At 47.9% G+C, this 17,190-nt stretch overlaps 1 protein-coding gene across 10 annotated transcripts in view; it reads left to right on the top strand.

Annotated features, from left to right (window-relative positions):
* The window catches only part of Synj2 (synaptojanin 2), a 97,528-nt gene that overhangs the window by 43,010 nt on the left and 37,328 nt on the right, over positions 1-17,190 (top strand). For 9 of the 10 annotated variants that reach the window (XM_029471526.2, XM_029471528.2, XM_029471525.2 and 6 more), the window contains exons 4-7: positions 2,007-2,232; positions 8,116-8,199; positions 14,200-14,261; positions 16,406-16,502. In XM_029471526.2, the coding sequence (XP_029327386.1) occupies positions 2,007-2,232; positions 8,116-8,199; positions 14,200-14,261; positions 16,406-16,502 (469 nt within the window). Of the gene's footprint in view, positions 1-2,006; positions 2,233-7,826; positions 7,973-8,115; positions 8,200-14,199; positions 14,262-16,405; positions 16,503-17,190 lie in introns of those variants that run through there. The other variant, XM_029471529.2, reaches the window with a different exon arrangement.

The raw sequence follows: 17,190 nt of genomic DNA, 5'->3' as shown, positions 1-17,190 counted from the left end.
ACTAAAGGAGGTTATTGTCTGAAGTTCAGAGAGCGGCACTGAAGCAGCCTGTCTGTGAGGTCTTCCTTCCCAGCCAGTTTCACAGGGAGCAGCTGCACAGTACCCAGTGGATGTGCGGGGCTCCCATGGCTGAGTGGGGATGGTGGGGTGGCCATGGGTGGCGGTGGGCACATTCTTGACTGAGGGCAAGGGCTTTGAGAAGACTAGATCTTCCCCTTGCTACATCCCCAGGGATCTGAGCTCAAGGGCAGGAATCAGCTTCTTTTTTAAACAAATAGGCCATTGTGACCTAGATTCATTCCAGATCTTGTAAGAGAAAATTCCCTGGTGACCAGCTGTAGACTGGCCCTGTTGGAGCCTCCTGAGTATGGGGGAGGCTGGTGGGTGGGGGATGGGAGGGCAGCATGGTCCTGTGCAACTAACTGTAGGGGGGGCTTTCATCTAGGAGGGCTGAGGCCGGAGTATGGTAGTGATGGAGGACTCACCTAGCATGAAGAAAGCCCTACAGTCAGTCAACGAATCCATCAAGAAATAAAGCTTAGATTCAAACTTTAGAACTGCACACCACACTTGCCAGTCCTGTGGTCCTGGGCAGGCATCTTACTTCTTTGTGTCTCAGTTTTATAAATGCGATTTCTGATAATAATGACCCCTTCACATGGGGCCGCTGCAGGGATGGTTAAACCAGCCCGTGCCAGCGTTTTAGGAATGGTGCTTTTTGCATGTGGCACGGACTCCAAAGCCCAGAATAATCTGCAGGGTGTGGAGAGGAAATGATTACTGGAGCTTCTATCAATTTTATTTTCATCTAATCCCTTTTCACTTAATTTTGATTTTTTATAATGCTTTCTTTATACTCATTCACTGTATGTATAGGCATATGTGCAGTTATATGAGCGTATACATATTTAATACAATTTTTACATAATTTATTCTTGCCTATTATTATTACTTAATTGAAACATAAGTAGGATTGTTTGTTTACTTATGTTTTTTTGAGACAGGGTTTCTTGGTGTAGTTCTGGTTGACCTAGAATTCACTCTGTAGACCAGGCTGGGCTCTCACTCAGAGATCTGCCTGCTTCTACCTCCTGAATGCTGGCATTAAAGGTGTATGCAGCACCACCAAGCTAAAACATGATCATTTTTTAAAGATTTATTTTTAATTATGCGTGTGCCTGTGAACTACTGAGCAGGGTCTCCAGACCCAATGGTTAATTTTTTATTCTTAAAAAAAAGTATGGCAAACACAGGTCTAACTAAGGCTTCCTTTCCAGCTTTGTTCCCTCGGGCCCTTGCTGTCATCTGTAAGGAAAGGACTATTGGCCCTGACTTAGAGAGTCTCTGAAGCACAGGACTTTTTGAATCTGTATGTCCCAACTGCAGGGCCCACTGGAAGAGCAGTGAGTGTTTGCCTCTGTTGAGTGATAATTCTTCCTGGGAGACAAAACAACAACCAGAAATAATGACACGTCCGGAGTACAAGTGGATGAACCACCGAGCTTTTTTGGGTGGTTTACAGGAGTGTAGGTTAGAGTTTACTTAGAGAGGCATGAACAACTCAAAGGCAGCTGCACTATAGAAGCTGCTCCACCATGGGTGAGAACTTAGGAATGCTAGAGCCTTGTAGCTCCCTGCAATACTGCAGGTCACAGGTCAGAGTCTCCTTTCCTTAGCTGTCCTTGCTGGTTATATAACCTTAAGGTGGGATCTGTTAAGTTTCAGGGACTTCCTGAGATTTGTGAATTGTTTACTCCTGGAATCTTACGGAGTGTCTGTTGAAAACTTTCTGAGTTTTAAAGAGCCTCCCTTCAGAACTTTCTGAGTCTTTATGAGCTTCCCCCCACCCTCCACTCGCAAGATAGAATGTTTCCATTGAGATGGAATTGCATGTAACAGCCTAGTGGAACACTGGGCCTAGGGAAAGTTCCTTAGTACTTGGCTCTAGGTACAGCATTTGTAGAGCCTGGTAGGGTGACCCAAAGGTGTCACCTGCTATTTTGCAGGAACCAGCTATTGCATGTGCCTCTGCGGCAGCACCAGGTGAGCTGTCATGACTGGTTGCTGAAAGTCATCTGTGGGGTGGTGACCATCCGCACAGTATATGCCTCCCACAAGCAGGCCAAGGCCTGTCTCATCTCTCGCATCAGCTGTGAACGCGCAGGTGCTCGCTTCCTCACCCGTGGTGTGAACGATGATGGCCACGTGTCCAACTTTGTGGAGACAGAGCAGGTAAGTACCCAGGCCTGTCCCTGACACTGAGTGACTCAGAGTATCAATGTATCTTACAAATGCATGTTTTCTACCATGAGTACCAAAGGCTTTGATTTGTGTGAGGTTTTTTACTGTGACTTCTTCCTGTATGTGCAAAATTAAGAGGACAGTTTGGAACTTGCCTCTGGCTTGTATGATCTGTCTTGTTTCATGACTCATTCTGAAAAGACAGTACTTATGTGTATATGTGTGCATGGATGCATTTGAAAGCCTGAGGAGCTCTAACTGGGGTAGAGCTCACCAACTTGACAAGATTGGCTGTCTCTCAAGCCCTCGAGATACTCTTGCCTCTACAGGATTACAAGCTCGTGCCTTTTAATAGGCTGGCTTTTACGTAGGACCTCAGGATTCAACTCGAGTCTTCAGGCTTATATGAAAAGCCCTTTATCAACTGAGCCATCTCCCTAGCCCTTCTAATGTATTTTAATCAAAAGGATTCAAGAAAGGACACCATAGTTGTAAAGAGTGCCACCTCCAGGAGCAGCTGACAAGCCAATAGGGGCTGAAAATCTTCTTAGGACGAATAAAGAATTCAATAGAATAATGGGAGAAGAAAATTATTTTTAAAAAAACTACATCAGCTAAAGCTTCATTCTGGAAGGATGTTAGGGCTTGGGGACGTGATCATGTGTGACAGCAGTTGCTGTTAGCCCCTATGGAGATAATACCTCCCTAGGTTCTTTTCTGGCTTCTGCTCTCATCCTGGATGTTAAAGTCCTAACCTCCTGAAAGATGCTGTCTCGCATCTGTTGTTTTTTTGCTCTGACTTGCTCCCTGAAGGGTAGTGCCACCTTGCAGAATAGCACCTGGGATCAGCTGCAAGGAAGGAAAGCTATAGGGAGGGGGGCACAGGTCCTCTCTGAGCAGCAGGCACCCTGTGTGTTCCTGCAGGCGCAGCTTGACACACACAGTGTGGCTGTAAGAGGCACCCTTCCAGGGCACCAGTTGAATTCAGCACACATGTGCACATCTCCCCCCAGCAAATGAGAACCTCTGCATGCTCATTCAACAATGGCTCAAACCCGTGTGGGGGGCCAGTTTGCAGGAGCACTGTCTCCTCTCAGAGGTGCAAAGATGGAGGCTCCCCATGGGAGTTAGAGGGAAGTTGGAGCAGGAGCCTGCAAAAGATCCGTGGGTAAAATTACTATCTCAGGGGAGAGTTGCTTGTCCTCCTGATGTTGACAATGCTATTAAATAACTATTGGTTGAAAAAGGAGAGAATGCTTACTCCCAGCATGAAAGCCATTTTCACTTTTCTTGCTCGTGTCTTCATGGTGACAAAGACTTCCAAGGCCATGTCCACCTTCTTACCTCCACACCTTTATCTGGTATCACTATCCCTCACCCTCAGTATGTTCTGATCTGGGACAGAGTTCTGGTGTTTTTGTTTTGCCAGTCATGAGCAGGTCAAGATACCATAGGTAGAAAGCAATGTTGATATTGCATGGCTCCTACAAAGCCTGAACTTGGTACCAGAACCAGATTCCAGAGATCATCTTTGGGTCAAGAAGGAATCCTGAGCCCAGTCTGAGGGAAGAGGACCATTTATTTGGTCCTGGTGGTGGTAGTTCCCAAATGTTTAGGTTTTGACCAGTTTGGAAACACTATGGTCTTTTACCATACCTTACAAAATAGGTCTTTAGGGTAACAACTGCCCTGTCCTATCAGATAGACCATTTCAGAGGACTTTGTGTGGGTTTCCTGGGACTGCTGTAATAAAGCGCCACACACTGGGTGGTTCAAACAACAGGCGTTTGTTCTTCCCGTTCTGGAGGCTGGCCATTTAAGACCAAGGTCAAAGGCCCTTCCATAATCTCTTGAAAAAATCCCTCTGGGAGGATCTGCCCTTGTGTCTCCCAGCTTCTGTAGTTCCTGTGTGGCTCACAGGCCATCATCCAGTCCCTGTCATACTGGATCAAAGGGCTCACTCAGCTTCCTCCAGGGTGGGCTCACTTATCCAATTATAAGAACAGAGGTTCTCTATCTAAACAAGGTCACAACTGGAAATGCAGGAGGTTAGGACTTTACAAACTTTCTGTTTCTGGAAGGGACATTAGGGTGTAATTGCATAAAGCCATCAGAAGGGGTGGTGCTTTGACTGCAGGGAAGTGTCCCTGTGCTATCTGTTTGTCTCACTAACACTGCCAGCACTGCCTCAGGCTGGGGCTTTTGCTCTGGTTACATCATGCAGTACCTGGTGACTCGTATGTTCTGTTACCCCACGCTACTTGTTACTGCTCAAGATCAAGAACCCTACCCCCCCATCTCCCAGATCTCCACTTTGGGGCAGCCCACCCAAGTAGGCCTTAGAGATCAGAACAGCCTACCCACACTCTCAGGGCTGTACAGCTAGCCTCAGCCTGTTTCCTGTTGCTGTCACACAGTACCACATCCTGGGTATGTTATAAAGAAAAGAGATTCATGTTGGGCTTATCATTCTGGTCTAGAGTCAAGGGCCCACATCTGGTGCTGGCCTTGTTGACCAATCCTGAGATTCAGAGCTCCATATGGCTAAGTGCCAAGCAGCACGTAAGAAGCCTGGCCAAAATGGCTTCTATTTGAAAACTCATTCCTAAAATAGACCAATAATCCATTAACTTAATGAAGGCAGTTGCTAACACCACTTGATGACGGGGTTAAATTTCAGTGTGCTTTTAAGAGGGACAAGCTATAGAAGCGTTCTGCTTTCTGATTGCTTGGGGTTGCAAGAGGGATTTCTTGGCTCCCATAAACCTTTGTGGCCTTCCCAATTTGTATTTTTTAAAATTCCCTTTTCCTCCTCTGGGCCACATGGCAGTTTCTATAAACTTGTCACTGACCTTGCTCCCCGAAGCAATCACTATTAATGGGCAGACACTCCCATCTGCTGTCCACCAGAATAACAGGTAGCTGAGAGGGTATAACTTAATCCCACATGACTATTTTCAACCAGACATATAACTGGGCACGAGGGCTGTATAAACCCAGAGCAGTTCTTGGTTGAACATGTTTAGTTGAAACTGCTAATGACAACTGAAAAGCAAGCTATTGGGTTTCATAGACAGAATCCACTTGTGAGCCTGGTAGTCCGTGGGTGCCTACACTAATTCTAATTAGTTCTCTAATTCTCAAGACCATAGTTTTGCCATGCCCAAGTGGGGTTCCAGTCTGAAGTAGCATAGGATACTTTCCGCCTCTGGCATGCAGGTATTGTACAGTGTGTGTATGTGTGTGTGTGTGTGTGTACATATGTGTGTACATGTCTATACATATGTACACACATTTTGTGTTCATGCATCTGTATGGCGTGTGCATGTATATGTTATATATGTTGTATGTTTAAGTCCATACAACATGTGCTTATCTGATGCTTGAATATTTATGTATGTATTGTATGTGTATTGAGTGTTTGTTATGTGTGTTATACACTTGAGTGTGTACTTACACTTATGTGGTGTGTGCATACATGTCGATGCATGTGGTTGTTGCCTCTTGTGCTTCTTCTTTTTTTTTTTTTTTTTTGGTTTTTCGAGACAGGGTTTCTCTGTGTAGCCCTGGCTGTCCTGGCACTCACTTTGTAGACCAGGCTGGCCTCGAACTCAGAAATCCGCATGCCTCTGCCTCCCGAGTGCTGGGATTAAAGGCGTGCGCCACCACGCCCGGCCTCTTGTGCTTCTTAGGAGGAGGGCTGGACTCCTTTTTCAGCTCAGCTGTGAGTCATACTCCGTGGCTCTATCTGCTTCAGTGACTCAACTCTGCAGAAAAACAAACCTCACAGTTCCTCAGCCTGTCAGCAAAAGGGTGCGTGATAAACATTTGGCTCTTGACAATCAGGCCACCATCTAACCACGGGAGGCTGGATTGACTCTGCGTGTCCTCCTAAGGGTGCCGGTGTTTGTAAACAGTGCATTTGGAAGCAGAAGCCTGGAAGAGCCTTTCCTGTGGCATCTCTTCCTTTTTCTAGCCCTGTTCCCATTCTTAACCCTCCTTGGGGAGGTACAGTACCAGGCCCTCTGTGGTGTCAGCACTGGGATTCCTGCTTGCTTCCCAGGGTTCTAGCTCTTCCTAGCGTTCCCTCCCTATCTTGTCTGGTTTTGCCTTCTCCCCACCCCAGTTCCTGCATCTATCCTACCTGCCCCGATGTCCATCCCTACCTAGCCTTCCTGAGTGAGGTTTCCCAAGTGACCGCTCCAGGCCAGGGGAATATATCTAGCATTACTCTCTGGGTACCCAAGTGACATTTAATACCCTTGGAAAGGGGATCAGGATGAAAGTGGTTCAATTAAGTACCCAGGCCACACTGCTGGGCTCATGGGCCTTTCCCAGGGCCCTGTTTTCTCCTGCATCATTCTCCTTCCTCTCCAGGAGCCCTGTGAAAATGGCACCTGAGAAAGAAGCAACCCACAAGTGTTCAGGCCATTCGTTCATTCAGCATAGAGGTGCCGTGGAACTCCACTGTGTTGGTTGCTGGGTTACACCCTGGGTGATGGGGTAGGAGACCCATAGATGGTTTTTCTGAGGAGAAAGAAAGAAGAACTCTTGCCCATGGAGAAGGGGTCCCAGGCACAGCCTCCTGCACAGCTGAAAGTAGTGTTTGAAGCCCAAGTTCTTCAGGAAAAGCATGAACGTCCTTAGCTTAGGTCAGATTCTTGCATTGCAAATGCTTGTCTTTATGTTAGCATGTTAGCTAACTCTGTCTGTCAGGGACACTGTCTGTCTTGTGTCTTTCATCTCAGGGAGGGCAGGCCTTCCTGCAGTGGAGCAAATAGAATACTGGAGAGAGCTCATTTGCTGGTAGCCAATATCTGAAACATAGCATGTTCCCACCCTAGTATATTTTCCTCTGGAGACAAAAGCTAGAATTACAGTTGACAACATAGATACCAGGCTCATGGCGTTCCTGTGGTCCAGAGAACCTCGGGTCTCATTGTCCAGTCCCCTCCCCCTGGAGAATTACTAATGCATGTGTGATCTGAGCATGATCTAGCCCGTGTGGAAAACCACCCTGTCAGAGAGCCGACCGGTGAGCAATGGAAAGGACTCTCAGTGGCGCCTGTGGTGGCCCTGCCAGGCCAGGGTAGGGTTGCACAGATAAAGGCCACCATCTGATAACCACGGCAGCCATCCCTGTGCCTGCTCAGGACTATATTTTTGTGTCCTTTAAACTCTTGTCTGCTTCTCTGTTGTTGAAGGTAGGTAGGCCACTACAAAACTGATCAGCAGGGGCTACTATTTTCATTATCTTAATTTAAGTATCATTTAGTTTTACAAGTGGTCTGTATATTGTAAAAGCTATTGTGTATATATTAGCTGGTGGCATGTTTGATAATACAGTGGCACAGGGTCAGTACTACAGACAAGTTCAAGTCCAGCCTTGACTTGAACTGTCAGATTCAACAGAGGCAGGTGCTGTCAACGGGACTCTCAGGAGAGCTGATTAATTTGGTTCATTCCTTTACCAAAAGCTCCTTAGTTATTGAGCAGGCAAAAATAGAGCCCTCTGCAAAGGTCTAAGCTAAACCGCCACCACATTTGCTTCTGGTTCTAAAGAGGGAAACGGGTGCCAGGCTTTTCAGGGAAGCAGATAACGTTATGAGGTAGGAGTGAGAATTCCTGCACACACCATGTCTGTGTTCAGACCCCTCTTCAGAAATCTAGACACTAGCCAGCATGCACAGCTGTCTAGCCAACAATGAGGGAGCTGCACCAGCCCAGCTAGGTAGGTGAGAGCACAGAGGGCACCGAAGTCCACCGGCTGCCCTCCAGGCTGGTGTCGGGTCACAGGCACCAGATCCCATTACAGCCCAGGACGTTCGGTTTCATTGACGAGTCCGTTTCTCTCTCTGCTTCCCTGTGCTGCAGACGATTTACATGGATGATGGAGTATCGTCCTTTGTCCAGATCCGAGGCTCCGTTCCGCTGTTCTGGGAGCAACCAGGACTTCAGGTAGGTAATTTACACAGAAGGCTTTCCGCTGTGTCAATGTACCTCTGGTCTCTTTCTGTAGCTGGAGTTTCTTTCTTTAAACATGTTTCTTGCATGGCGTTGTTTATGGTCTTGTTCTTTGGCCCAATTGTGTTGAGCCAAGCTAGAGAGAGACAGACAGACAGGCAGGCAGGCAGACAGACACACACACAGAGAGAGAGAGAGAGAGAGAGAGAGAGAGAGAGAGAGAGAGAGAGAGAGTTTAACAGGCACACTGGGTGTCATTTGTTCCTGAAGACCATGTACATATTATCAGTTGACCTTGTGCAGTGAGGGATATATTGAGGAAATGATCGAGAATGCTTGGGTGAGAGTGGTCTAAGTGGGACCCTAAGTTGAGCCTATTGCTAACATATCTAGCAGCTGGAAATCCCCTGGAGGGCTCGAGAGGGTCTGCCGGGTCCTTGGTGGCTGCATCATGAGTCTGGCATTCTGTGGCGCTTGTATGGAGCCACGTGAGGATTGCAGAGCTTTCCCGTCGTTTCTAAAAATACCGTCTGCCATCCAAAGTACAGCTCTGGGCAGTGCCAGAGAGCTTCAGCCTCTGCGTCCTGAGACGAGTTCAGGGACCAGGGACATGGTCCAAGGACACAGCTGTTATCACCGAAAGGCATGCTGCTCCCTCCACTGGGTTCTGACAAGGTGCATTTGCGGAGAGTAGCTGCAAGCTACTCGAGGGACCAAAATGCTTGGAAAAAGCTTCTCCCTGGGTCTCTAGTCGGTGACTTCTCCTGCCCATGGCTCTTGTGGAATGAGAGTCTGGTGGTCAGCCAGCAGAGGCCAAGAGCTCCACAGCCAGGTTCTCAGGAATGATTGGCACAGCAAGGCTCACACTGCCCAGTCTTTGGCTCAGCTTCTTAGCCCAGCCTGGACTTGTCACTGGGGCTGCCAGCACGTCATGCCGTGCTAACAGTACCGGCCATATCTCTGTCAGCTCTTTGAGTAAGATAGATGGGTGGGACGGCTCATTCTGGTCCTTAGTTGTGAGGTGGGAGTGTGCATTTATTGACATTCAGGTGTGTGAGGATGCCCAGCTGCTCTGAGAGGTAGAAGGCTTAAGTTTGAGTTTACTTGTAACAGGGAGAAATTCCCCTGGAGGCTTTCCAAAAGTCTTTTGTTACTCTTGGGCTATTTTTGTCTTTCTGTGGAGCCTAAGTTAGCCTTGAACTTGTAGCAATATCTCTGCCTCAAACCCAACAAGTACTAGGATTACAGCCCTTACCACTCAGCCAGCTCCTGGACACTTTGTTATTGTTGTTTTGTGTTTTAAACAGCTCTATTGAGATATAACTTTTCTACCCTAAACTCCATTTAAAGCATTCAAAGCCAGCTTTGTATTGTAAGTTTAGAATAGTCTTTTTTTGTTGTTGCTGTCTTGTTTTGTTTTTACCTCTAGTGGTAATAAAAGCCAGGGCTTCTGGCACGCTGGGCAGGACTTCTACCATTGAGCCACACCCCTACCTCGAAGAACTTGAAAGGTCTCTACGCTGCTGGGACACCTGTACTACTGGCAGTCACCCTCTACCCAGCTCCAGCACAGGCCACAAAGCTCTCAGCCTATCTCCGTGTCTATAGACTTGTACCTAGGAGTCAGTATTGAAGCATCTTGCCCATGACTGCCTGCAGCCAGAATCCTGTCCATCTGTGGCAGAGCTTACATTCCCTGAAACGGCCCATTTTATGGCTGTTTGAAGAAGGTTCTTCAAACTTGTTTTCATCTAGATTTCTGCTTTCCTTTAGAAACATCTTGAGCTGTATGTGAAGAGGCACACAGGTCAAATGAACATGATATACAAGGGAACCCGGGAGGCTGTTATATTCATGCAAAACTTATCAGAAACCCCAAAATCAGTCCTGACAGTCTTAGAACACTGAAAGCTATCGGAAATTTGTCTCACCCTCCCAGCTTTTCCTGGACCTCTGAGAGAGGTTGTGCTCCAGGTCCTACTGGTGTCCTGGTGACTGAGCATCTTTCCAGGCTACCATCTGCCTGCCAGTCTCTCCAGGGTATTCAGGGATGCTAAAGAGCAAGTCTCACTTTTCTTCCAATGCTCTCTTGGGTGGGAGGCTTCGTGGTTCTGTCCCTTCCAGCAGCTTCCTGTTCTTTTGAGTACCTTCGTCTGATGGCTAGGACTCAGTGTTCTGCTCTACTTCTACTAAAATGTATGGTGCCGCTTGTTGGTCATCGCTGTAGACCCAGCCTGAACGTGCTATGGTACGACTGCCTCGGATGACCCAGAGCAGGATCCAGGCTTTTGAGATTCCTAACCCTTGTCCTTCAGCAAAGCCTCAGTGTTGTGTTCAAACAGGCTTAAAAGGCTGGCTGGCATTCCTAAATCTTCTCTGAGATTTGCTGGCTTTTGAACTTAATGCTTGTATTTATACTCTAAATACCACACATCATCAAAGAGAGATTGTGTCATCCTCAGAGAAATGGGGGCAGCAGCCACTATATGGTAGTCTACATACAGCAGCAACGATCAAGTGAAGCATTAGTTCTGGTTGTCTCTGTCCCTTTATTGACAATAGTCTGTCCTCATATAATATATCCTGGTTATATTTTCCCCTTGTCTTTTTCCATTTCCAATTTTGCCCGTTCTTCTTGCAAAGATGTTTTGGGGAATGGTGTGTGTTCTAAACTGCAATGTGGTGCCTTCTTGGGGGCTGTCCTAGGGAATGTGAGCTCTGCAAGGGATAGGGAAAGGAACTGGGAAAGACAAAGAAGGCCTGGATGATGCTTTGTCACGGGCATGATGCTCTCGGTACAAACCCTTAGATCTCTAGTCTACATGGCACCCATCTACATTTAATGATTTTGTCTGACCCAGGCAGATAGCTGTGCAGTTTAGAGTAACCTCAGTAAGAATTTGCCCCTTAGAACTCAACATCTTTCTAGCAGAGCTTGTGATGGAATGAATTTATCATTTCATTTGTCTGGGAAAGATTACTCCTTTTGCAGCCTCAGGCTCTTTATCTCTGTAACTAGCACAAGACACATGTCTGCCACATGTGAGTCTGGCCTTCACTCTGAGGTTCACATGATGGAATGGGATGGAATGGAGGAAAGATGTAGGGTAGATTAGAGCCTCTGTCTAAGTCTGTCTCTTCTCCCAAACACCTGTTTTTGGGAACGGGTGGTACTGGGGCCTCTTTGTGCCCTTGTTCCGTTCCACCGTAGGGAAACGAGATGGCTTATGGCACAGGAGTTCCTAAGGTGAGGGAATGAAAGGAAAGTCCTCCACAACGAAATGAACAAAAACCAAGGGCCACATTAGGCCATGTAATGGACGTTGTGGGCTGGTGAGCCCAACAGAGAATAATTTCATGTTTGACCCAATCTTTGGATTAACCTAGGTTGCAAGGCTGTTAGATGTTCAGAGTATAAACTTTGAAACTAGGCAGCCCTGGGCATTCCTCTTAGTAACAGCCATACCTCTTAAAAAACATATCTTTGTTAAGCCCTAGTTCAGTTTATAATGAAAGATTGATATACCTGATTATGCTATGATTTAAAATCATAAAGCATACTAGAATTTAGCATAATGCGTACACCCCACACTACTCAAAATGGTAGTTGTTGTTACCAATAACAGAAGTAAACAGAGACCAATATAAGCCGTGTTGGAAGAAGGGTGACTGTGTACTTAAGCTAGTAAGAGTTTCTCACCTTCAAGAACTCAGATGTAGCCAAGTAACACAAGGACAGTGTCTTTGGCTGTCTCTCTTCTTTGCCTCACACTTTATAGGGTATCAGAAGTCCTAGGCACAGTGATGAGGCATTTTCTGTGTACACTGGACATCTGGGGTCAGATGTAGCCCTTGCCTTGAAGGAGCAAGGGGCAGGCACATGGCAGTGTTATCCAAATAGAGCTAAGGATCTGAGCAGCAGCCCTCGGGAGGGGTAGGTGGCAGAGGGTGGGTGGCAGTGAGGAGTTCTTTTGCCTGGACTGACTTGGGGATTAGAGCCACTCAGGCAAGCTGGCAACCCTGGCAGGGGAACGAATGGCAAGTGATTGTTGTAGCCCCCAAGGTTCATATCTAGGGAACGGCACTAGCTTAGTGTTTGGGAGCCCAGGTATGCATCATTTTTGAGGTGTGGTGGAGAAGGGAGTGGATTCATACCATCTGTCTAGTTCTGTCAGAACTGCCAGCACTGGCTCAGCACACCGAGCTGGGAGGAGCCTCATCGTGGTCAGCTGGCAAATGAGTAGCGCTGTGGCCACATGCTAGAGCATAGTTCTAAGGAGCTTCCGAAAGAAGCTCAGCTACACAGAAAGCCCAGAAGTGTTCCTAAGGAGGTCCTAATGGCAGCTGGAGTAAGCAAGCAGCCAGCCTCTGAGTGAGGGCAGGGGGCGCTATAGAGCCTGGAGGGGTTGGCCATGGTTACCAGGACTCTTGGGAGCCAGCTGAACCTGGGCTGTGACCCCAGAAGGTGTTTGTGAGACTTAGACTATAAACTCCAGTTGTGTAAGCTGTGGGGTTAAACTGATAGCTCGGGTGAGTAACACTGGTCCTTTAGCCAGAAGGGGAAGCTGAGGTGGAGGAGAACGGGAACTAAAAAAACGAAAAGGCAGTCCGGGACCAGTGGAGATCTCATTCCGTTGATGGTAGCTCCTTTCCCAAGCCTGCCAACATGCCTACATTGGGAGTAGGTAATTCCAGAAAAAGACAATACGGTACAGAGTTAGAGTAGGCCAGGGATGGAGGAAAGAGTAGCAGAATCAGAGATGGATGGAGACAGGGCACAGGGTCTGAGAATTTCAGACTAACAGCTCTTATTCTCTCCCATTCCTACCCAATGCTCTTGTTCACTTTAAAAAGTGGAGGGCTTTGACCTGAAGCCATGAGGCCCAGAAGCCCCCAAGTTCCCTGCAGCTTCGCAATGTGGGTGCAGCCCCAAGCTGCTCTTTCCCGGGTATGCCCTCACGTTATTTTACACACGAGCCAAAGGGGTTAGTTAGCAAGGGACAGGAAATGAGTCAAAGCCCATGCTGCCAAGCCACAATGGGTGTGCTTGTAGGAATCAGCTGGAGGCTTATGAGACACACGGAGCATTTCTAACTTGTCTCTAGGAGATGCAGGGACCACACTTTGAAACATCCTGGCCTAGACTCACATTCTTTTTACCCATCTCCTCCCCTGATCTCCCTTGTGGGGGTGGTATCCTTGACCTTGTTCCCAAGAGTGGGTTCATTGTTCGCACTGACAGTAGATTAGCCACATTGTGAACTCTTCCACAATGTGGGCTGGCCTGCAGCTACTCTTGCTGGCTGTTGCCATTGCCCCAGCTTTGCACCTATGGCCCATCTTCCCCGGTATGATAGAGGGCGCACAAATAGAGAAGATCCCCACGCAAGTTGTGGAGCTGCTGGTCCCAAGTCTCCACTACGTTAATCTGCGTTATGCAGACTTGCTAGGTGCTTTTCACTGTTTGTGGGTCTTTCTGTGATGACCATAGGTAGACAAGAATCACCTAGGTCCCGGACTCTGTTTTCCTCACTTTGTTCCTGACCAGATACCCAGTGGCATGTTGACTCAGCAATGGATAACCCAAGTGATGTTTATAGCAGAGAGCTTTGGGCACAGTGGAGCTGTCCACTGTGTCCTTGGGCGCCGCCTATTTAACAGAAAAGCCTTTATGCTGGGTTTCAGGGAGACAGGCAGCCTTGTCCAGCACCAGAGCTTATCACAATGGTGTCTCTTAGGAAGAATAGAGGTGGAAGCACTTTGCTGGCCTAGAGCACGCTGCAGTTAGGGACCCCTGTGCTGTAGAGTCAGACTTGAGGGTACCAATCTTGGCAAGGGTGGGAGCGTTGTTAGCAGAGTCAAGGGTTCTGACCTTACAGGGAATGAGCCCCAGAAATGGCTGAGCAGTACCACGTGCAGCCTGGCTCTAGGCAGTGAGAAAGTCATTTACCTCAGTGAACATGATCGTCATCTTCCTGTTCTGTCTTTCTGTAGGTTGGCTCCCATCATCTGAGACTGCACAGAGGCCTAGAGGCCAACGCCCCTGCTTTTGAAAGGTAAGAACCATCAGATACCACCCAAGACCTTCCCCCCTCCATTCAAATGGCAAGGCAAGGGGCCCCAGGGCAGTGGAAAGGGGAACCCCAGTCCTGAACCAAACCCGCCTCTTACTTTGGTCCTTTCCCCAGAACATGCGCAGGTGATACACACAGTGATTGTCATTGGTCCATACCACCATGCCAAATGTTCCCAGACACAGTAAGAGTGGACTCAACCAGAAGCTGACCCTGTTCTGCTGGGTTTATTTCCAGGAGACCCTCTATTATGCCAATGTTGTTATCAGTGTTATCAATGTCATCATGGATGTGAAAAAATATCTTGTTTTATTTTTACACAAAAGGGAAGGACAGAAGAGCCACCCCCAGGTACTGAGCCCTGGTCCTTCCACTTTTGCTAATGTCTGCTCAGGGAGGGTGAGCTGGATTCTGCAAGATGAGAGCACTCAGGATCTGCTCCGGAGAGTCAGCTTCCGTGGCAGGGAAGGATGGCAACCCTGATCGTCTTCCCCGACCATCCTTGGGATTTAGACCCTACTGAGGAAAGGAGGTCAGACAGGGAGACCAGGCCCACGCAGGCCTTGTTTCTGAAAGGCTGCATGGCAGGATGTGGCTTGGATCTGTGGCTAGCATGGGACTCAGGTCGTTCAACGACAGCCACAAGCAGCAAGCCATCCTTCTTCAGTGGGGATAGGACCATGTGCTTGGCCTCAGGCAGGGACATACCTTCTCTGAGAAATCCCAAAGAATAGACTGGCATGTCCACCTCTTCTTGTCCCATCCTTGGGCTGCCAAGACCTTCACTGAAATGGAACTAGCAGACTTAGCCCAGCTTGTCAGCAGACAAGCTCAGATAAACCTCTCACTCCAAAATCTTTTCTGCGTGATATCACTCAACAGAAGGGGGGGAATATTTTCCCCTCACCAGGCTAAAAATTGTTCTTTATGAACTTAAAAAATAATTGTATTTATAAAATAGATTGTCAGAAAATAAATTGTAGAAACTTGGAAAAGACAAAAAAAAAAAAAAGAAGAAGAAACAAATTTAACATTCCACTCACTTTTAATATCACAGCGAATATCTTTCCATTCCTTTTTGCTATATTTATACGTAAAAAAATTCTATATTTACATTTTAAAAGCATAGAAAAATTACACTGTTAAGTTTCATTTACATGTCAGATTTTTACATTGCGTTTTTCTACTTTAAAATCACTACGTTGAAACATTTCTAAACGTGAAATTACTCCGGTACTTTTGCTAAGCAGGGTGGCCGATACCTGCGATCCCAGCATTTGAGAAGTGCAAGCTGGGAAGTCAGGGGCTCAAGGCCATCCTTGGCTACACGGTGAATCTGAGGCCAGCCTGGGCTACATGAGACCCAAGGGAAAATAGTTACTTTTTTTTTTTTAAGCAAACTTGTGATAAAGATTAAGTACTGGCATCTCTCTGTAATGTTTGAGAGTGAAATATGTACTGCATGTTTTATGATACTAATTTGGTTTTGATATGCAGCACCCGAGAGGCAGTTGGCTTCTGAGGTAGAGGTAGCTGCTTATCCCCCCCCCCCCACAGTGGTGTTTTGTTTTGTTTTGTTTTTTGTTTTGTTTTGAGACAGGGTTTCTCTGTATAGCCCTGGCTGTCCTGGAACTCATTCTGTAGACCAGGCTGGCCTCAAACTCAGAAATCCACCTGCCTCTGCGTCCCAAGTGCTAGGATTAAAGGCGTGCGCCACCCCCGCCTGCCCCGCCCCCCACCCCCAGTGGTTTTAATTGAGAAAAGGAAGACACCAAAGAGGCTCTGGGTTAACTTTGGAGATGGATGTGTTGAACTCACATGGCTGTTCACAAAAGCATTCTCGGTGGTACTTATTCTCGGTGGTACTTTGTAAAAAGGGCCCGAACAGCCTCATCTAAAAGCAGCACATGCTAGGCACTGTTCCTGCCCAATGCCTTCTGTCCACACAGCCGGAATTGACTTGGGTTTTAGATGAGCAGAGACAGTAGCGAGGCGAATGGGCTTTTCCTCCCTCAACACGTGGAATTAGGGACACCGCTGGTCCTAGACCTTCAGTGCTAAGATGGAGGTGCAGGCTGCCTGGCCCGGGTACCGTGGAGTCAGCGCTCACCCCGGTCTCCTTGCAGGCACATGGTGCTTCTGAAGGAGCAATACGGTAAGCAGGTGGTTGTGAACCTGCTGGGCAGCAGAGGTGGTGAAGAGGTGCTCAACAGAGCCTTCAAGGTAATGCTCAGCTGGGGATGGCTGGGGCGGGGCAGGGGCGGGGCCTTGAGACTCGGGCAGCCTTGCTCTTGTGAACCCTGAAGACAGCACTGTGTGGGTGTTCAGAGCCAGCACTGAGTGCCTTGAGCTCTCAGTACTTTAATGAACCGAGGTATGGGAGGATTTGTTCAATCTCTAGACAGAACTGCTTCACTGTGCTCCACATGGGCAGAGAGGCCTTCCGTGACCCCTCACCTCCCCCTCCTCCCAGGAGCTGCTTTCCAGGCCAGAACTTGAGAAGGGAAAGCCTAGCTTATTCCAACAACTCTAAGAGGCCCCAGCTGCCAGCACTCACAGCGTTTGGGTAGAGTTGCTGATCTGAGCCTCTTGGTTCAAAGCAGACCTGTATGGTTTCCTTCTGCCTGGATCGCCTTCAAGTCTTGTGGTTATGTTTGGGCTGCTGGGGAGGCCACGTGCCAGCTCCTGGCAGGCTTCTTTTGATTTCTGGGTGCCCAGTGGTGAGCAGAGTGGATCTCAATGGGGTAAGGAAGCAGCAGGGGGAGCTAGTGACTCCACTTAGGTCTCTTGGCCACAGAGCCCTTGAACTAGCAGTCTTCTATAGAAGGTGCAGTGAACTGAAACAGCCGCCATCCATTCTGCCCAGGCCCTTTGGCCTCTGCTTACTGGGAAAGGGTTCTCTGATTGTTTG

This window comes from Mus caroli, unplaced genomic scaffold (assembly GCF_978045245.1).
Source record: "Mus caroli unplaced genomic scaffold, Mus_caroli_1 scaffold_18, whole genome shotgun sequence".
NCBI lineage: Eukaryota > Metazoa > Chordata > Mammalia > Rodentia > Muridae > Mus > Mus caroli.
Note: the sequence above shows the minus strand (reverse complement) of the source record. Positions and strands in the feature narration are given on the sequence as shown.